Source organism: Callospermophilus lateralis, chromosome 2 (genome assembly GCF_048772815.1).
Source record: "Callospermophilus lateralis isolate mCalLat2 chromosome 2, mCalLat2.hap1, whole genome shotgun sequence".
NCBI classification, from domain to species: Eukaryota; Metazoa; Chordata; class Mammalia; order Rodentia; family Sciuridae; genus Callospermophilus; species Callospermophilus lateralis.
In genome coordinates this window covers 166,782,859-166,805,266 of record NC_135306.1, presented here as the reverse complement: position 1 = coordinate 166,805,266, position 22,408 = coordinate 166,782,859, and the positions used below count along the sequence as shown (strand labels likewise).

Genomic DNA, 22,408 nt, shown 5'->3' with positions numbered 1-22,408 from the left:
TGTATGTGATGGGTAGGCTGGCAGGCTTTACAGGATTCACTGGCTCCAGTGTGTACATTCTGTCCCTGCTCCTGCTCCTCAGTATGGTCTGCAGGGGGAGCCGTGCTCTCATGGCCAGGTGCTGGGATTTTTACCAAAGGGCCACAAGCTGCTTGCTCCTTTCTGCAGGTCCAGACATGCTTGGGAACTGTGGCTTGTGCAGTCTCCCAAGTTAAATTCCCAGCTCCAGCCTTCAGCTTGGGTACCATGAGTCATCATCATCAACGGAAACTGTGGCCTCACCAACAGCTGGGTGCAGTGCTTGGCCTTTTCTCACTCTCCCTTTCTCTGTTTCACAGTGATGGAAACTGCTGATGATCTTTTTTAATGGACACAATTAAAGCTGTTATCTAGGGGTAGGGATGGCAATTCTAGATGGAGAGAAGAGAACCTGGAAAAAGATGGAAGAAGCCATCCAAGAAGCCATCCCCTGGACGTAGGCAGTGAGGGCCAGTGTGGACCTCTACTGTCTGCAATTCCCTTCCAAGGACCCCAGGAAACCCCTTGGTAGTTGGGTAAGAAAGATAGCAGTGGAAGCTTAGACAGGTTTGACTGATAGTTTTCTACCAACCTAAGGATAGAAAGAGTGGCCTGGGATCATGTCTTTCTCTTTTTTCTTTTTTAATTTTTTTTTTTTTTAGTTATACATGAAAATAGAATCTATTTTATATAGTTATACAAGCCTGGAATAGGTTCTTGTCTTAGCTTTGCTTCTAACACACTTTTTGACCTTGGGTAAATAAATTTCTTTCCTTTCTGCACTGATGTGTTAAGAATTTCTCTGAGGGCCCTTGTTACTCTGATGGGTTTGTTAGGCTGAATTGAATGAAAAGAACTTTGAACCTTGTCCTCGTAGTCCTCGTAGTCCTCGTAGTCCTCGTATGAATCAAAGCCAGTAGCTCTCTTCTCAAGATGAACAGTGCTCTGTTTACTGTATAAGAAAAATCATATAGACTTGGTTTCTACCCTCTAAGACCTTATGGTCTGTCTTCCTGCTTTCCTCTTCCCATGAGGTAATGGGCACTGGAAAGCAGGAAACTGGGATTCTAGTTTTGGCTCTGCTAAAACGTGTAATGTCCTTGGGAAGATTATTCCCTTCCTTTAATCTCATTTTCATTTGGGATTAGACTTCTTGCCTTCAACTGCCCTCTTCCATCCCCACCCCTCAACTTGAGCCTCCTACTAGTTTTTCTGCAGGGTGTGATTCTTAGCTCTAGAACCCCTATTGGGTATAGTTTCCTTTCTTGCTGGGAGGGAGAGAAGCAAGATTATTTTTTAATTATGCAGCTAAGATTAGGTAGCAATCTGTTTTAAAGTGTTATTAATAAGAATCTAAAAGTGTGCAGAGAAGCTTTGGAGTTTGAATGTGAAATGAGTTGTGAAACATCTGCAGAGGCACTGACCCCAATCAAGGGTTTTTCTCAGGGTGCCAAGTGTCTTCTAGGTGTGACTAGCAGACTGATGTGCTGCTAGATCACTGATCACCACAGGAACAAGAAACCCAAGCACTCAGCTAGAGCAGCCACCTTAGAACAGGGGCTGTTTTCAAACTTTGCAAACTGGCTTAGAGAGTGATAGTCATGTTACTAACACCTGCATTAAGAATTTATAAAGTGCTTTATTGTTTATTGCCTGCCTTTTCATCATAGTCCTGACAAGTGTAAAAGCAGGTTTCATTACCTCAACATGAGTTGGCTGAGATTTTTAATTTAAGGTTCTTCCTTTAAGAAAGGTGATGTTTGAACATAACACCATGCTAATATATTGAAACATCACATGGTACCCAATAAATATGTACAATTTTTATGTGTCATTTCAGAGAGAGAAAGGAAGAAAGAAAATGTTGTGCTATAGAAGAGGTTTAGACTGGAAGTCAGGAGCTAGACACTGATCCTAAGCCACCACCTCCCTCCCTTGCTCTCTACTTTTCCCTACTTTTTCTCTATAATTCTTAAGGCCATTTGCCTTGGGGTATATTTTATGCTTCTTAATTTTCTTTCCCCCATTTAGAATGTAAGGTCTGTTAGAGAGTTTTGTTCAATGTTGTGACTTCTTGTACCTAGGACAGTACTTGGCATAGAGTAAGTGCTCAATAGCTACTTGTTGAATATTGTGAGCATCTGGCTTCATTTCTGAGTTGGCCATATGATTTGAGAGGTTATTTATTTTATTCAGTTTTGCTTCCTCTTTGGGGAATTAGATTGGATGGTCTCTGATGTCTTTGGAAGCATATAAAAATTCATGATAAGAGCAATACCTATTACTTTTTTTTTCTTTTAACAAACACTGAGCATCTGCTTTGAGCTAGGTCTTGTCCTGGGTGCTATGGAGAATATAGAGAGAATAAGAAAGAATCACTATTCTCTACCTGTTAGTAGGCAATGTGAGACACGCAGTCAGATAGTCTTATATTTGGAGGCATAGAATAAAATAGTTGTTTAAACAGGGGTATAAACACCATGGCAGTGGCTTTTAAAGGAAGAGTTGGCTGGGTCTGGGTATGTAGCTTAGTGATAGAGAACTTGCCTAGCATGTGCAAAGTCCTGGGTTCAATTCTCAGCACCACACAAAAAAGGAAGAGATTGCTTATTCTGACTAGGAGTTGAAGGCACACTTTAGGAGGCTGTGGCATTTGAGCTGGGCCCTGCACGATATGAAGGAGTTTTGTAGGTGGAGCATGGCCAGCACTTTGGTTTGGGAGCATAGCATGGCCCTGAGGCCCAGAAGGGAGGAAGTGGAATATGCTCTTCACAAGGTGCAATCATCCAGCATTGAGCGAACATGTGTGCTTTGAGGCACGACTGTAAAGACAGCTCCCTGTCTAGGCCTGGAGATCCTGATATGTCCTTGCCCAGTTTTGGAGAAGACTATAGCCTGATTCCTCTTTGCTTTTGTCTGGGAAGCTCCAACCCTGCATGTTGCAAACAGTCCTGCAGTCAGTTTGAGGATACTTAGTGTGCAGTCTGTCTTGACTTCTGTCACTGGTGCCCCTGATTTGGTAGCTAATAAAGTCCCACTGGTGACAGTGGAGCAGCTGTGTAGAATGTCTGTATGTTTTGGAATCCTGATATTTGCCATATAGGTCAAGAATGAAGCTCACTCAGTCTCTCATCAGTTGGGATCTCTTTGTACCCAGGCTTGTGTCCCTGTGACTCTTAGCAACCTCTGGAAGACCTTGGGAATATTTATTTTTCAAGAGGCTTAGTGACTAAGTGAAAAGTGGAGCTCAGATCAAATGGGCCTCTGCAGGATAATGACTGAGGGCACCTACTCTGGTGTCAGGCTCCTGGGTTCCATCCTAGCTCTGACAGCTACTTGCTCTGAACCCAAGATTTAATCTTTCTGTATACTATAACTTTCTCATCTCTAATTTTAAGGGTTATAATGCCTACTCATAGGGTGTTTCTTTGAATTAAATGGGATAATCCATGTAAAAGAGTCTAACATGAAATACGTGCCCTCAAAATATTAGCTATTGTTACTGAAGTTTTGACACTTACTAGGTGCATGATTTGGGGCAAGTCATTTAACGTCAGTGATTTGTCTCTTTATCTATAAAATGGTATTAACACCAATCATTAAAGTAAAGGATAGTGATTAAAAGCAAGTCCTAATCTGAGTCAGCTCTTGATAAACAAATTCTCTTTGGTTTCCTACCTTTGTTTCTTCTCTTTGCAAGCTGTTTCTCCTCTTTTTCATTGGGGACTATGTGTAAAAATTTTATTCCTGTATTAACTTCTTAAAAACTCTAAACCTTATGTTATGTGACATTGGTCATGATATGACTTTGGAAACTTGAGAAATTTTACTAAACAAAGGATCCATCATTGTCTCAATTTTTATTTAAATTATTAACCATATGAATGGTCTTTGAAATTAGAGTGGATGTTTTATTTTAGGATACTGATCAGACTGAAGATTCCAAAGGTGCCAATAAAATTAAATTATACACTACTCATTTTGACACTAAAGATTTTTAGACATCATTATTAAAGTTTATATCTGGAGGATGTCTGCGAGTGATCTGTTCCAATCTCTCATTTTATGGATGGGAAAGCTAGGCCTCTGGAGGAGGAGGGACCTGTTCAAGGCCATGTAGCTTACAGAAGCCAGGATTAGGATCCAAGTCTTATGAGTCTTGGGCTAAAGTTTCCTCTCCTCTCTTCTAACTCACCTGTTTCACCTCTCTTCTCTATTGCTCCCTTTCATTCTCTTCTTTACTAGCTTTGATTAATTTGTATCATGTACATCAGAGGCTTCTAATGTGCCTGCCACTATGCTTGAATCTTTAAAAAAATTCACAGTTCTGTAATGGTGACTTCAGTGTTCTTTCTCATCTTTGATTATCATTAGAGACATTGACCTTAAGACATTGCTAGGTGGGAGTTGGCTAAAAAGGTTTGACAAATTGGTGGAAACTGGGTGGAACCGTAGAAGTCCTTGAACAGGCAATGAAGTTCATTTTGGGAGAATAGTAACAGTGGCTAAAATTAATACTATATGCCATGCACTTTTTGCAAAAATATCCTTGCAACATCCCTACTAGAAATGCTATTATTCTGCAGATGAGACTTAGAGCTACTGGATAATTTCCTAAAGATTACAGAGCTAGTGAATGGTAAAGTTGAGTAGGGTGATAAGAGGTAGGTAGATTTATAGGTAGGGATATGGTTAGATCATTTGTTCATTCATTTAACAGTATTTATTGAGTACCTACTTTGTGTTGGACATTGTTGTAGGATATGCGGATGAATGAAAATGGCCCCTACTCTCATAGACCTGGCTTTCTGGAGGAGACAGACATTAATAGAATAGTTCTCCTAATGAATATATATATGTATGAACAGAGTTCATGGTCTTGGGATTGTTGAACATGATCTATGCTGAGGAGTCAGCAGAACTGGAGAGTGAATAGGAGATGAGTAGGTGAACAGAGTAGGATCATAGATACAGCTGGGGACAGAGGATGGAGGCCTGTGGAAGCCTGGCATGGCACATTCTGTGTGGAAAGCGGCCTGGTGTGACTGCTGGCACCTGTGCTCTGTGCCCTCTTCTTCTTTTTTTCCTGCTCCTTACCCAGAAAGATGATACTGGATGACTCTCAGGCAGTTAGTTTTGTGTTTGTACAATTCTTGGTTATTATCATCAAATATCTTTTTATAAAGTTTCTGTTTACCTGGTAAAACAAAGAAGGAGTTGCAAAACCTTCTGAAGACTTAGAATGAATATGCTGAGAGTAACTAGTGTTTATAAACAGAGGAATGATAAATATAACAAATTAATAGGTAGAGAAAGGTATCCTTCTCATGTGTGTGTCTTTTAGAAGGCCTTGTAGCATCCTGGGATTATAGAGGGGGAGGGAATGAAAAGATCTGGTGGCTTTGTCTCTGTCTGACCATAGTTTTTTTTTTTTTTTTTTTAAATAACATCCACCTCTGTCTGCTAACTGCATTTTGTTATCATCAATGATATTCTGTTCCATTTGGATAGATTAATAAAATATGAATATTCTCTAATCTTTCTGTCACTTTCAGGACCCCCTTCCTGGAACAGGATAGAAATAAGTATCTACCTTCACCACTAGCCTGGACAGCCCTGGATGGACGCTAGAGTTGGTCCCTGGAATATTCTCTACCCATTCACCTTTTCCTCAATGTCTTTCTCCTCCTCCTCCTCCTCCTTCTTTTTTTGTTTTTGACTATTTGATAATATGTTTGCACAGGCCCTAGGAGAGTTAAATAATTTGATAATGAAATAAGATTTTATGAGACTCTTGACCTAGCATCTCTACACACTTATCTACTTCTTTTAATGGCACCTTCTTACTAATCTTGAAATCTCCTAGAGTGTTTATATCTTCCTGTTCCCTTTTTCTCACATCTATTGGGGTGCCAAGCCACCCAAATAATAATAATTATTAGTAGTGGTATTTTAATGACTCCAACCACAGATTAATTAATACCTGATGCATCTTGGACTCATGTGATTGGTAGTTTCCGTCTTTTCTTTCCTTTTCATATAACTGCCTCTGTGACTTGGACTGAGTACCTTGTTTCCTGATGGGCATGGTGAGAATATCTGTGCCACAAGGTTGTTTGGAGAAAGGAACAGAATACTGTATAGAGAATGATTAGAAAGTGTCTGGTACATAACAGGTGTTACAGAAGTGTGAGCTAAGAGTATTGTTGATGGCTTCCTTCATTCCTTTGCCAGAGGTACCATCTCCAAACATTGCTTTCATCAGGCCATACCCCTGCTCAAATCCTGAAGTCTCCCCATTGTTTAGTTAGCATTGTCCCTAAAGTGAGCATGCAAAGCAAAGTGCCAGAGTGTGGTAAGAGAATCTTAAGATTTCTTGTATATTTTTCTCACATTCTTTTACATTTTCTATTTTTTGAGTATGTTTTATTCTGTATATTTATGAGAGAGGGTACATATTCAAAATTTAAAAATGTATAAAATACAAGTGTATCCTTTTATAAATAAATGATAATCATCTGTTGGTATGTGGAAAAATATGTTACTGATAGAATAGGGCAAGCAACCCAGTTTGGAGACCCCCTGTAAGATGAGATTCAGATTCCCATGCATGTCATTTCTCTGTGACTGGCCCCAGACTGTGGCCACCGACTTTCCTCCTAGTGTCCCTCCTGTGACCCTCCTTCTCTCTCCTGCTCCTCTCTTATGCCTTTCAATTTCTATGTTATTGTGTATCCTCTTTTCCTGTTCCTCCAATATCCTCTTTCATTCTCTCATTGTGTTTTTTAATCCAGAAGTTCACCTTAAATGCCACTTGTTCCATTGAGCCTGCCAGGACAATTCTAGCTTGAAATGTTTCCTCCAAGATTTGTAAATGTTCTCTGTTAGTACTATTCACTTGTCCTCTGTTTTTCTGTGTTGTGTTGAGATCTTTTGCAGTGTTACTTTTTTGGTTGTATAGTTTGGTTATTGTTAATTCTTACTGGACATGCCTTTAAATTATATTTCACTTGCTAACTTTATTTTGAGCTGTTTTGTCATTTCTCTCATTTATCATTTATTCAAGACACGTACCTATACTTTTTAGATGACATTAATATCTTTTTTATCATGGTAATATATAATTCTTTAAGGAAAAGATTCATTTGTTAAATTTGTGATCTGCAAAACCTTGGATTTGATAGCATGCTTCAGCTTGAGGCAGACATTTATCTACAGTGCATTAATGAACATTTTTGAATGTAGATTCTTTATTTTCTTTTACTCCCAGTTCTATAAAAATCACAATACATGTGTTTAATGCCCTTCTTTTAGCAGTTATAGTCCTAGTTCTATTTGGCTTCCTAGGGTGGTCATTCTTGTGAGGAAAGCTGGGTGGCGTGCAGACAGATCCATTCAATCTAGTTCTCCCTCCTCAAACATGCTAAAAAAGGCTATTTTATCAGCCAAGCTTTTCCAGTTTGTGATAGCAGTGTGTAGATCATTATAGATGTTATTGGACTTGGAGTCAGAAGACACAGGTTTAAATCTTGATTCCATGACCTGTTGGTTGTTTGAACTTGACCAAGTCATTTAACCCTCATCTGAAATGTAAAGTTAATAATCTCTGTGTCAGAATTATAAGGATTGATTGAGATAGTGTCTATGAATGTGCTATGTACTTGGGAGGTTGTTCATAAGTGTTTGTTTAAAACAAGAAGAAATAAGAGTCTCCCCTGTCTTCTGTGGACCTTCTGAAACAGAGTATATCATGAGAAACTGACAAACAGATTCAGAGAGTGTGCCAAACTTAGGCTTGAGACTGGAGGCTGAGTGTTGAGTTGGCCTGGTTTCTGACTTGTCTCTACTAGAATGTCTGTGGCTTCCCTAGAGAGTATGAAGATTAATTAGTTAATCTTTGTAAAGTGCTTTGAAGGTGAAAAGTGCTACATAAGTGGAATGGTTGAATTGCTATTGGAGATGTAATAATGGTGGCACCATATTCTGGCATTCTTGCCTGTCTTGACATCAGTAATCAATAAGAGAAAGTTCTAAGATGTTTTGCTTAATGTGAAAGAAGGCTTTCATTGTGTGATTGTGATAACACACTTCTTCCTGTAGTCTTGCACATAGCAGCTTTCTATTTCTTCCCAGCTGAGGAATGCTAGGGTCATTTAAGAAGCAATAGTCTCATCCTTTGGCTTCTTGGGAATCTCTGGCTAAGGCAGTCTGATTATAAATCCTAGCCAAGCTTAGGTAGAGGGATAGTTTGCCAGTTTTGGATGCTTCATGGGTCCTTGGCACCTGAATTTTTTCAGTCTAATCCTGCATAAATAGAGAAAGAGTGTTGTGTGATTATACAGTGGCATGGATCAGTGTGAATAACTGATGCAGAGTGGTACCATGGGTTAGTTGAAAGAGATGTGGCTAGCTGTGTGTCCCTAAGCAAGTCACTTTTCTGAGCCTTTTAAATGGCAGCAGAGTAGTTGAATACAATACCAAAGGTGGCTAAAAGGAGGGTGAGTTTCATCCTTTCTTGCAAGATTTTGGGAGCCAAGAAAGTTTTCATAGAATTAGTGGTACATAAGCTGGACTCTAAAAGTTGATTCATGGTTTACCAGGTAAGGAAAGGGCATCTGTAGCATAAGGAATAGCACATGCTGATGCATGAAATAGCACATCTGAGTGGACTCACTTCCAGTTCTCATAATATTACCAGACACCCTGTGGGCTGCATAGGTTTTGTTCTGAGGAAGCCCAGGAGTCAGATTCCAGTGAATTCCTTAGTATGTACTTTAGTGTCTACAAGCATGTTAAACCTGAGAATTATATCCCTGCAGAGCCCTGTATCCCTGTGATATTTCCTTCATGAATCTATGGTAGTTTTTTAGCCAACACTATGAACCATATGTTGAATGTGGGGCCAGATGAAGTTTTGATATCAAACACAGAGTATGTAGTGGATTTGTCTAGAATTTAATATGTATTACTTTGTGTTTTGTCTCTTAAACAAAATTTTTCTTTGTTAAAATAAACATGTATAAAGAATTTATACAGCGCACATGGTTATGCATATTTATTGCAGAGAATCTGTTAATAATCTATGCCTCATTGGATTTTGCATTTCTGTTGAAATAACAAATGTGGCATTTGGCACAACTGAATAAGTTTGGTGAATTTTCTCTTATCTGGGAAAAGAAAGGCCATTTCTTCTTCTTCAAACTTCATTTTCTTTTATCATCTATAGCACTGGCTAGCATCCTGAGTGGTAATGGGGAACTGAATGCTTTTATGGCTCCAAATAATTTTGTCTTTTTAATTTTTTTCTCCTTTCTTCTGTTATTCCCTTAACTCAAGTACACATAGACACTTGTCTTGGGACTGTTAGAATTGCTTTTGTATTTTGAACCTCTTAAGAAGTTGGATTTGATAGCATGCTTCAGCTTGGGTGGGAGCACAGACTCTTATGTGGAGGGGAAAATGGAGAAAGAAAAAACAAAGAAACTGGCTATTAATTGAGTTAGGAGGAAAGCCTTAACAGATTGTGGTGTGGGGAACTTCAGTGGCGGTGGAGGACTCTGGGTTAGGTAGAAGGGACAAAAGCCTCAGAACAGGCATCTGTGCAAAGCTTGAGGAAGGTGCAAAGAAGAGGAGAGGTGGGTAGGCTGTGAGAGTGGTTGAAGTTGATCTGTAGTAATATTCAAGGGTATATCTATATTCAATGCAAGAGCACAGGCTTTAGAATCATCCTCTGATTCTTGCTCTGTGCTCACCACTTACTTCTTTGGCAAGTCATTTAACCTTTCAGTTTCCACATCTGTAAAAGTTTAAATACTTGTACTTTCTTTACAGGAAGATAGGAAGGCTTTTGGTACCTAGTAGTTGGTGCTAATGTAAATATTCACACTTCCTCTAGTAATTCATAACCTACCCATGAAAGCACAGCCCTGGAATGAAGCCTTAATTCAAATAATGTTTATTTTTAGAAACCGGCAAGGTGTTCACCTGGGGCCGAGCAGACTATGGTCAACTAGGGAGGAAATTGGAGTCTCATGATAGCTGGAAACTAGAAAAACAAGATTCATCCTTCCCTTGCTTGAGACCACAGAACAGCCCACCTTCATCTCTGCATTGCCTTACAGGAGCAACTGAGGTAGGAAGTGACTTCTCACATACAAATGTCTCTTTTCCTTGTCTTTCTTTAAAGTGTTTACAAAGGGCCTACTGTGTGTCATGCATTATGATTGATTCCATGTAGAAACCTAAAGTGGCTTCCCCAAGAAGCTCATGGTTTAATATGTTAGAAAAGTCTATTCCCCAGTTACCCAGGTGATTATATCATAAGGCAGACTGTGTGTAACTCTTCTAAAGAGGTTAAAAATACAATATTTTTATTGTATTTTTACAATACAGTATTTGTCTACTATGAGGAGTGGGAAATGAATTCTGGGTACAGGGGTTGGCTTGATCTTAGAGAATGATATGGCTTTGAGCTGTTCTGTGGAGGATGGTTCAGACTTGAGCAAACACTTGGAAGAGAGAAGACTTTTAGTTGGGTGCAACAGCAGGAACAGAATCATAGGGGTAGGAATGTGAAGAAAATGTTTTGGGGTCACTGGTGGTTAAATTTGGCTGAAGCATGGGGCAATTACGAGGTAATATCAGAAAGATGGGTTGGGACCTGATTGGGGGCGGGGGCGGCTTTAATACTGAGCTAGATATTTTGCACTTCTGTTTATATTTCCCAGTATACAAAGCATTGTACTTCAGTTGCTTATTCAAGCCCCTTTGGTTCTCTGAAATGGCTTGAATTTCTGCATTTAAGGCAGGAGGCTTAATTTCTCCAGGGTGCATGTTTCTGTTACTAAATTTTACTTTACTGCTTTAAAGAAACACTAGTTTTTTGAGAGGAATGGCTATGCAGGAAATATGCCTCTGAACCCAGGTTGGTTTAATGAAGGAATTTAGTCTTCATTCAGATTCTGTCAAAAAATTAATAAGCTAGTGAGACTTCTGTAATTAGCATCAGACTAATTACAACCCTTTCTATACCTGGAGGGCTTCCCTTTCCCTGGGGACTGCTTGGCCTCCTCCTTCCGGGTATGTAGGACGGTTCTCAATTTCTACTTCACATCCCAGCCCTGGTTCTCCTGGGTGTTCCTCAGTGTTAGGTTGAGTCTGTCTTTACTTCCTTTCTCTTTCTCTTTGACTGAAAGATACTAAATAACACCACAAAGACAGTTTATACAAGGTAATAGTAATAATAAACCCTCCCAAAATCTTACCACCTTTACATAGCTACATTCTTTTTTGCATTTACACATGTGTATACTCCAAAAATTGTAGTGATAGTATTTAGTCTTCATTATTTTGTCAAAAATTCTTTGCTTTGTTTCCTCTTGGTCTTTAAAATGATCATTTAAAATGGCTATATCACATTACTTGATCAGAAAGTTGTGGGATTTTCTAAGCCATTCTTTGGGTGTTGGATATTTACATCATTTTCTCTTTTTAATTTTTTAGTTTTTAATAACTATTGTGAACCCTGCAGTGAATTCCTGTTGAACTCTTTCTTTAAGATAGGATCTTGGTAGAGCATTAATAACAAGGATATATAAAGAACTCATAAAACTTAGGACTGGGATGTAGCTCAGTTGGTAGAGTGCTTGCCTCCAATGCACAAGGCCCTGGGTTCAATCCCCAGCACCAAAACAAAAAACAAAACAAAAAACCAAACCAAAACAAACAAACAAAAAAACCTTAATGCCAAAGGAAAAAAAAAATCCCCACATAATCCAGTCAATAAATGGGCAAAGGAACTGATCAGACACTTCATAGAAGAAGAAATACAATTGATCAACAAATATATGAAGAAATGTTTAACATCGCTAGCAATTAGAGAAATGCAAATCAAAACTACACTGAGATTCCATCTCACTCCACTCACAAATGGCAATCATCAAGAATACAAGCAAAAATGAGTGTTGGAGAGGATGTGGGAAAAATGGTACACTCATATATTTCTGGTGGGACTGCAAATTGGTGCAACCATTATGGAAAGCAGTATGGAGATTCCTAAGAAAACTTAGAATGGAACCACCATTTGACACAGTCATCCCACTCTTAGATTTATACCAAGGACTTAAAATCAGCCTTAAAGAAGAATGAAATTTTGGCATTTTCCAGTAAATGGATGGAACTGGAGAGTATCATGCTAAGCAAAATAAGCCAATCCCAAAGAACCAAAGGCCGAATGTTTTCTCTGATATGTGGATGCTAATTCACAATAATCATGTGGGAGAATAGAGGTAATATGGACTAGACAGAGGGGAGTGAAGAGAGGGGAGGAAGCATGGGGGTAGGAATGATAGTAGAATGAATCATATACTTATTACTCTATGTGCATATATGATTATGTGACTGTTATAACTCTACATCATGTACAACCAGAAAAATAAGAAGTTATAGTCCATTTATATATGTGTCACAGTGCTTTTTTTTTTTTTTTTTTTTTTTGTGGTGCTGGGTATTGAACTCAGGGTCTTGTGCATGTAAGGCAAGCATTCTACCAACTGAGCTATATCCCCAGCCCTTGTCACAGTGCATTCTATTGTCATGTATAACTAATTAGAACAAATAATAAAAAAAAGAATTATTCTTCATCTTACCAGAAGAACCAGAGATTCAAAAACCTTATGACTCCCTGTGCCTCTGCTACCTAACCTCAAAGTCTCAAATTACTGACCCATGAAAGCATCCATTTACTGGAAAATACCATAATTTCATTCTTTTTTAAGGCTGAGTAATATTCCATTGTATATATACCACAATTTTTTTAATGAGGTAAATTTTTCATAGCTTTATTTTATTCATTTATTTTTTATATGATGCTGAGGATTGAACCCAGGGCCTCACATGTGCTAAGCAAGTACTCTACCACTGAGCCACAACCCCAGCCCATCCACAGTTTCTTTATTCATTCATCTGTTGAAGGGCACCTAGGGTGGTTCCATCATTTAGCAATTGTGAGTTGAACTGACATAAACATTGATGTGGCTGCATCACCGTAGTATGCTGATTTTAAGTCCTTGGGGTATAGATCTAAGAGTGGGATGACTGTGTCAAATGTCAAATGGTTCCTAAGTTTTCTTAGGAATCTTCATACTGCTTTCCATAATGGTTGCACCAATTTGCAGTCCCACCAGAAACATATGAATGTACCATTTTTCCCACATCCTCTCCAACACTCATTTTTGCTCATATTCTTGATGATTGCCATTTGTGAGTGGAGTGAGATGGAATCTCAGTGTAGTTTTGATTTGCATTTCTCTAATTGCTAGAGATGTTAAACATTTCTTCATATATTTGTTGATTGATTGTATTTCTTCTTCTGTGAAGTGAAGAATAGTTCTTAAGATATACCTTATGTAATAATACATATTAGGGAGAATAGCATGCGTAGTTCTTGGCCTGAAGTAGGTACTCAGTAATTATTGGTTCTGTTCTCTTCTGCTTTGAGAGCTTTTGATGTCCTGAGGTGGCTACAATGTGCAGTACTGTGACAGATGTGGTCAGTGTAAACATGTAGCCTAAGAATCTAATGAGTGTGTCTTTTATGTGGCTTCTTAGTGGAGCAATATGGGAGTGGGTTTGTGCTTCAGTCCTCTTGGCAGCTTCATTTTAACGTTTGCCTCCTCGTTTCCAGTGTCTGGGGTGCTGGTATTTATATGCTGGTCTCCCTGTAGATTTAGACTCCTGGCTATTACCCATTGGTAAATTTGGTTTGGGAATTATATCCAGTTGTTGATACCTAAGTCTGGCCCATTGAGCATCCATTTTTCTGGGGACCAGAGAGAGCCAGACCAGTGGGATTTTATAAGCTGGTGGAGTGGGTTCACCTTGGAAAAGATAAGAGCCATATTAAACTAGATGCTGCCCTGGTTGGGAAATATAGGGATCCCTGGGGAAGCAGGAACAGCCTTGGGCTAAGCTGACAATTCGTGACTTTTAAGCACTTGTGTGGAACATAGCTGACCAGTTGAGTCTAATTTGCATTAATTGCCTTTAAAATCCAAGGAGTAAGGATCTGGGATCTCAGATGGAATGTCTACTGGTCCAGAGTGACAGCCAAGTAGAAAGAGAAATCACAGGTGAACTGAGCTGGGATATGGTATAACCTTTCTTTCCCCTGAAAAAAGAAAGCAAATAAATACAGAGCTACTCAGTGCTTATCATGGGCCAATGTACTAAATACTTTATACATATTATTTCACCTTTATAATAAACCTTTATGCATGTGTTAAGATCATTGCTTTATAAACAAGAAGACTGTTCATAGATGGGTAACTCAGAATGAGTAATCCAGAATGGGAAAAAGTAAAATTGAGGATGATTTCCCTATGTCCTTTTTTATGGGTACCCTTCCCTGAATGAAAATTTTTGAAGTCTGGGAATTAGAGTCTCTGAATTCCTTGAGTCTCAATTTCTTTCTTTAAGCCTTGTCTCACTTCTAACCTGAGAAAGGTTTTACTTGAGATTTTAGACATGGTGGGTTTTTCTTTAATGTTCTTACAGTGGTATTAATTCATGCACTGTCAGCTTTACTTTAGATATTAAACCTTTCTAGTTTCTTTTGGAAAATTCCAGGGGTGGCACAGTGATTGAGATTTATTCCCTGCCCCCATGTACATTGTCAGCACAGGATGTGTGTGAACAGGTCTGTTTGCTCCTTGACAGCAAAAATATACCACAGCAACCTTTTACTTTCCAAGTTCTGTGTGGTTGCTGCCAGCACATTTTCTGTGGAACATTGGCTCCAACTTCCACCCAAAAGCGAACGCCTGTGTGTTGCAGTTGGGTAGAAGCATTTGTGCTCATTCAGTGGGTGTATCCTAAGATTCAGCAGCAGCTAGAGTTGGTTATTTGTGGTGCCATTGGGGGACCTGCTGGACAAGAGCTGGACTGAAAGTTGAAGATGTGGGTTCTTCCGTTGGTTCTCCCCTGACTGAGTAAATTGGGCAAGCCCCTTTTCCTCCTTTGTTCTTGGCTTCCCCATATGTAGGTAGACCAGATGATTTCTAATGTTTTTACTAGATCCAAGAGTCTCTTCCATAGCTAATTCTTATTTCTTAGAAATGATCACTACTTTACTTTGTAATGACTTCTGCTTCTGGTGTTCCTTAGTTTCATAACTAAGGTTACTAATCCCTAGCTGCTAATTAATTTTGACGGATCTGGGAATGTTTGTTAATTGAAGTTCCAGGCTTCAACCTTGCTCTGACTGCCCTTGTTCTGTTCTCTCTCCTGTTCTTTGTGCCAGCCTTCCTATTCCAGTTTAGTTTGTGGAACTTGGTATGATGTCCTTGCTCCTTAGTACCTGGACTCAAATATGTGTCCCTGCTTTCTGTTGATCTGTAGTACTTTCAGGACCAGATCTCTGCCTGGTCTTCCCAGAACTTTTAGTTTGGCTTTGACTTTTGTTCCTTTGTTGACTGGGACAGACCTTGGTGACCCTGCCTTTTTGGAGTCCTTGCCCCCTGCCACACTTTCCACTGGCTCTTTGTATGTGACTGTTCTGCCTTTTCTGTTATCCTGCATCTCTGTCATTTATCTGCATGTTGACTTTAAGGTCTCACTCTTTCCTTAGTCAACTCATAAAACATTGACTGACATATGCTATGTGCCAGTGCCAGCTGCATTTGGTATGGGGGTAGATATGAACATTAAAAATGGATGGTCTTTGCCCTCAGAGAACTTCCAGGTGCATAAGTAAATAAGATATTGTACAGAGTGAAAATTTCTATTAGAGGTAGATACAAAAGACCGAGGGAGCAGTGAAGATGGAAAGATTACTTCTGAAGACACTATCCAAAAAAAAAAAAAAAAAAAAAAAAAATGTTGTTTGAACTAGGTTTTTAAGAATGAGTAGGAGGAGTACAGCGAAGGTAGAAAGATATCCCATGCCAAGGGACACCATGAACTAAAACTGTTCTGCTGGGTCTGCTTTTAACTCAGGATGCTTGGGCCTTCCAGTGGGTTGAACCTAGTTTTGCTATGTGGCCACCTGTCTGGTTTGTCCCTGAACCTTGTATAGTAATGAAGGAAAATAACTTTCACCTATGTTGTCTCATTTGATCTGGGCATGATGCTGTGAAATAGGCCAGAAGAGGAATGTGTATTCCTATTTTCTAATTCGGGAAACTGATGCTCAGGGAGGTTAGCTAGGAATTAGGAGAAGATCCAAGACAAACGGCCCAATTGCCAGTGTTGCTGGGGGCCTGCTGTGGTCTCAGTATGCAGCCACAGTCCTGAGTCATGTTCCTGGTTTAAATTCTGCCCACATTTGGTTAAGGTGCTCCAAATCCCAGTATTCACACACATGTGTGTTTGCACACGCAGTCATTGGAGCAGGAGTAGGAAATAAACAAGAATTGAACCAGAGTTTGGGTAATTGTCAAGCTTAAATGCCATCAGCCCTCATTTTGCTGCAGGACTGAAACTGTTAGAGAATCAACCTGTGCATAGGGTCTAAGTGAAATCTGTCAGAATGAGTGGGAAAGAAGCTATTTTTAGTTTGCAGAGTCACTCACTCAGCTGTATTAGCTGAGGTTTGAGCCTGTCCCTACGCTTTCCACAGTGTTAGTTCTGAAGGAGAAATACCACTTGAATGCTGTGTAAAATCCATTAATGAACCTGGAAGTTTCCAGGGCGTCTTTGTCCTGCAGCTCCCTCGGAAGGCTGCCTTTCCTGAATGACCTTCCTCCTTTCCTATATTTAATGCATTTCTAATTTTAAGTTTGTGTCAAGACTGTGGGACTTTGGTGCCCTAAATAACACAGAAATCTACCACCAGCAATCAGCTGAGTCCGGAGGGTTCTGACAGAATTGAACACAACCTGAAAAAAGCATTCCCAAGTGGCTCTTTCTGGTAAGTATCGCAGAGCATCACTGCCATTTCTGGAGGAGCCTAAGGTCTCAGATCATGGGAGTACCACAGCCCAAACCTTTGCACAGCAGGGGTTAGTATTTGAGAGCCCTCCCCAAATGGGTAACAGTGCTCAAAATGTGTAGCAGTGTTCACCCAAGAGTGTTCCATTGGTGATTACAAATTCTAGCACATCTGTGCTGTAGTTGCTGACATAGCAGGGGAAGAAATAACATCAACCCTCAAAGCAGTGGACTGGATCGGTCCTTGAGAACACTCAGAGGAGAGAAAGAGCCATCAGACAGGGTCGTCTTGTTGGAGTTGGTAAAAAAGATGTGAGATGGCAAGCATTTACTACTGCCTGCTATTTTCTTATTTATCTGTATGTACTAACTTGCTCTTCTCACTAAAATATAAGTTCCAAGAGTGCAAGGGTCTTGTGTGTCCTGTTCAAAGTCATGGTCTCAGTGTCTAGAGTAACCTCTACTCCCTTGTAGGTAATTAGTGGATATTCAATGATTGAATAAAATAAAAGTGAATGAAAGAAATGGTTTTGGAGATACGTGCCCCTTCTCACCTCCTTTTTTTCATTCTCCCTCCTTCTAATCTGTGCTTCTTAATCCCAGGCTAGTTCAGGAAGAGGTATTTCTATGTTTTCAGGCATTTGGTCATTAAATGCACTGCAGAGCCAGCACAGATGGGCTTTGACCCTGTACCATGCTCAGAATAGCGCTGGAGTTTCTTACAGAGGCTACAGATGATGAGGTTCTGGTCCTTCAGCTCTTAACAGTTCACTGAGTACTTTTATGCTTATTCACCGTTGGTTTCTTTCTTTAGTCCAACAGATGCTTAGGTGTGCCCTTCTCTCTTAGACTACAATAACAGGATGGGAGAAGCAGACAAGAGTGGAACAGTTCCTGTCTTAGGAGATTGTGAATTAGTAGTAGGGATAGGTTAAGTTTATTGTAAGACAAGCAGAAGGTGACAAAGGCTCTTGAGGGTCCAAGGATGAAAATTTGTTCATCCCATCCCATGTCCTTGGGGACCTTTTCTTTCTTGCATTTTCAGTCCCTGTGGTTTATTGGGTTCTTCAGGGTTAGGGTAGGGGATGATGACTGAAAAAGACTTCCTTAACAGAAAGTCTTAATGTTACATTAGTTCTCAAGGGAGCTCATGTAAAGTTACAGGGGATTCTTGGCAAGAACTTGAATTTAAGAGGAAAGCAGAGGAAGAACAGTAGAGTAGCTGTTCATAGATTAAGTATGATAAGAGGGGAGAAAGTATCACAGAAGTGTCCCAGAAGGTGAAGAGATTTCAACAGGGAGGTCGGGGAGGTTGGGGATGGAGATAAGATCACTGGGTTTAGTAATGGGAAGGCTATGATCATACTTTTGACAGCAACTTCATTGAAGAGGTGGAAGCCAAAGCAGGAGCTTAGTTACTGGAGGATGATGGCAAATAAGGCTGCTGGTGTGAGCATACCTTATGGGAGATGTAGCAAAGGAGAATGGGAACAAGTTCATGCCTTTGACAGGAGAACCTGGTTGTAGGTAGTTTTGCTTGTGTGGAGAAATCAGAGTTTGTCAGAAGGCTGAAAGCAAGGATCAAAGAGTGAGAATGTTTATAGGCAAAGTTGCATGAGGGAAGGGGATGATTTGAGCCAGGCCCCCATGGAGATGAGAAGTAGTTTGAGGTCACTATGAAGGACTTAGTTCTGAGAAGGAGGAAGGATACCTTTTCTTTTTTTCAACCTAGGAGTAAAGAAAAAAGGGATATGAGAAGATAGAAGTTTTCAGGTGAAGAAGCCAGTGTTTTTATTGAACTTGTGTATCTTTTATCATCATGACGAATGTTTTATTTATTATGCGTGTTTATTGTGTCCTACCCTGGGCCAGGTACAGTGCAAGGCATCAAGAATTCACAAATAAAAGACAAAGTTGCTGCTCAATTGTGCAACACAGTATTTACTAGTGATACAGTAATTATTATGTTCATCTCTAAATCAAACTTTTGAGTTCTTTGAGGATAGGCATGATCTTTTTTCTTTGTATAATTAGGGTCAGGTTTGGTACAAAGTAAATAGTCTGAGAAAGAGTGCCAAAAAGAATGTGTAAGCTTATGCAAGGGAGACCACAAGGATGGGACTAGTTTGCTCTCCTCAGTGAGTGAGTCCATCCAGCAAGTATGGTGACTGTCTAGAAATGGGAGAAGAAAAACACTGTTTTGTGCTCTAATGCCTGAGTGGTGGACATTTCTTTTAGCGGTGCAGAAACTGAAGTTCAGAGAGAAATTTGACAATAGTTTAAGTGAGAACCTGTTCTCAGACTCCTCCTCATTCTTCTCATTGCTATCCAACAACTTTCTCTCTGGATAGTTCTGAATAGGATGTGTCCTCAGGCTCTGGCTTTCTCCTTCTGGGTGGTAGTTCTGACTAACAAAAGATATGGTGACCTTCTTCAGGCTTTGGGACAGTGTCTTATAAGGAAAAGTGATAAGGAAATGGTAGCATTGGGGCAGTGAAGTTAATTCGTGATTACAGTAAACCATTTTGCTTGCTGGAATTGGAGGTCTGATGGAGAGAATCTTGAATATGGAACAAGACCTGGATTGGAATATCGACTCCTTACCTACCATCTTCATGTCCTGTGGTCAGTTAAAGGCTTTTTATTTTATTTTATTTTTAACTACATGGCAGCAGTGGAAAGCATTACAATTCTTATTATACACATAGGGCACAATTTTTCATATCTGTATATAAAGTATGTTCACGCCAATTTATGCCTTTATATATGTACTTTGTTGTTTTTTTTTGCATTACAATTCTTAATGCACATATATACCACAATTTTTGTGACTCTGTATGAATATAAAGTATGTTGACACCCAGTTCAAGTCTTCATACATGTACTTTGTATAATGATGTCCATCACATTCCACTATCCTTGCTAATCCCATACTCTCTCCCTTTCCCTCCCACCCCTCTTCCCTATCTAGAATTCATCTATTCCTCCCATGCTCTCCCAGTTAAAGGCTTTCTAAGCCTTAGTTTTCTTATCTACAAAGTTGTAATAATATCATTTTATCTTATACACAAGATTGCAAGATGCAATTACCATATATTAAAACTTTTGTAAATTGTAAAGTGCTATACAAAAGGATTATTATTGGGTTCAAGTCACTCTGTGTTTCAGAGATAGGTTTTGTTATAAGTATGGATCAGAGCTGTTCTTCTGTGCTAATCACTTGAGCTTTTAGGAGCACTGTGTAGCTGTCCTAGATCTTGTGATGAACCCTTCTTAGAATCAGTCCCAGTGAAAATAGTGGAGTCCAGATGCTTAGTAATCCACAGTCTTCACGCAGCTCCACAGAGTATGAATTCCTTTTGAGGTAGCCATCCACATGCATAGCAAGGATGTTTCTGGCTTACTTTCTTTCAGCAGCAGAGGAAATTAATCAGCACTGATTTAGAGTCCCAGTGACCTCATGTATCACTGCCACACTGTGCAGAAGTAAGACTGACCCAGTCGCTTGCCCAGGGTCACCCTGGAGCTGACCAGCTGTCTTTTGTTGTATTTGACCTTGAAGATTGGGCTTTCCCAGGGTGAAAGTAAATCCTGCAGAGGTTTTGAATGAAAACAGAAGGCACTGAGGGTTTAAAGGAGGATGCCAAATGGCCTGATAAAAGAAAGGCTGTGTCTATAAAGTCTGAGCGGGTTGTTCAACAATCTGTTAGCTATCTCCACCTCCACGACAATTCCTCTAGCGTGGACCCCCATTATCTATTGCCTGTTTATAGTGATGTCCCCACCTAGTTGCTAAAATGAAGACTAAAAATAATTTGATCCTTAGAAAATACAGAAAACAGGGTTTGGGGATGTAGCTGAGTTGTAGAGTACTTGTCTAACATGTGCAAGGCCCTGGGTTCCATCCTTAGCACTGTAAAAAACAAAAAAACAAACAAAAAAAAACCCTCCCTACCTGAAAACATTTATTTCTAAATGTTATGGGACACCTACTGTATGGAAAAAACCCTTAGGATATGGAGGAGAGTAAAATTCAGCCTCTGCTAACAAGGGGTTTGAGCCATATACAACCCATACTCTCCTAGCCAGTATGCAAAGAATTAAATTATCAAAGTATAAGCTCCAGGCTTGTTGGCCTTGTTCACCACTGTGTCCCTGTCACCTTGATTATTGCCCAGCACACTGTAGTACTCATCAAATAATTGTTATAGAGATGAATGTGTGCCTTTAATTTTTAATGACTCTTATCCTGGATGAAGTCCAAAATCTCTGGCTTATCATAAAAAGCTCTACTGGATCTAGGCCCTGTCAAAATATCCAGTCTCACCTTCTTATAGATCTCCTTGTATTCTGCAGTTCATCCATGCCAAACCAGTGAAAGTGTCATGTTGTTTGATGCTTCTGGGTCTTTGCACATGCTGACTTTCCTTCCCTTTTTTATCCTGGCTGCTTGGACAACTTCTCCCTATTCTCCAACAGATAACAAGGATCACGTTTTATATACATCTTATTATTTCTGCCATCCAGCCTAATAACCGGGTCTCTCTTTCTCCACGGAGTTTTTCTTTGCTTGGTGTTTTTACCCAGTCTATTAAAATGTCTTTGTAGCCTTTTCTATCCTCTCTCTACCTCTTTATCCTTGATCCTTCTTTAGAGTTCAGGTCTGGAATTTGTTAGACTACTGGCAGTCTGGTTATATGTGCTAATGAACCTTGGTCACCCTTTGTCTTTACTGAACACCTTCTCCCTTCCACATGTTCCATCTGGGAAACTGGGTATCTCTGCTAGTTCTACTTGCACAAAACCCCTATCCTAAACAGGGTCTGGATTTTGCTAGTCCTGTTGCCCATGGATTGGACTGTGACCTGAATCCTTGATTGCTGTGTGGGATCCTGTTCTAAATGACTGATTTCCTCAGTATAATGCCGTCTGCTTAATTCCAAGGGTTGCTGCTGCTTGGAGCTTTCTGCTTGGAGGACTTTCAGTTAATGGGACCTCTTTATTATTGACATTGACTTGAATCAATAGTCTCTTTGCCAATTTTTTTTTTGAGTACTTTTTATTGGTTGTCTACCTTAGGAGCCAGTCCTGTTTTCATCTCTCTTCCTCGAACATTTTTCCCATTTGGTTCTAACCTCTTTTTTGTTTGCAGTGTCTTGAGTCACTGCCTTGGTAGGTGCTCCTTGAGGTAAATAAAGGAAAAACATTGCTCTTGTCACTTCCAAGGAAGGCAAAGCAGGCAATTCCCTTGGTATGCAGCTCTCTGAACCTCAAGACCCCAAGCCAGTGGTTCAAGAAGCTTCCGAATTGTGACTAGAAGGGAGAGGTTAGGGTTTGTGTGGTTACATAATCCTCTTCTGCAATGCAGTGGTTCTCCATGGGAACATTGTCAGTGGTGGTGGCCACCTTCTGCACCTACAGATTGCTTTTTAGAAGAGAGTTCTTTTTCCTGGATATTTGATAT

General features: G+C 39.8%; 1 protein-coding gene and 1 non-coding gene across 2 annotated transcripts in view; both read left to right on the top strand.

Annotated features, from left to right (window-relative positions):
- The window catches only part of Sergef (secretion regulating guanine nucleotide exchange factor), a 226,498-nt gene that overhangs the window by 39,658 nt on the left and 164,432 nt on the right, over positions 1-22,408 (top strand). Inside the window, 1 exon segment of the mRNA XM_076846972.1 lies at positions 9,984-10,150. Within this exon segment, the coding sequence (XP_076703087.1) occupies positions 9,984-10,150 (167 nt within the window).
- Positions 11,637-11,709, top strand: Trnaw-cca (transfer RNA tryptophan (anticodon CCA)). The gene has a single exon. It is a non-coding gene; the product is annotated as a tRNA-Trp (tRNA).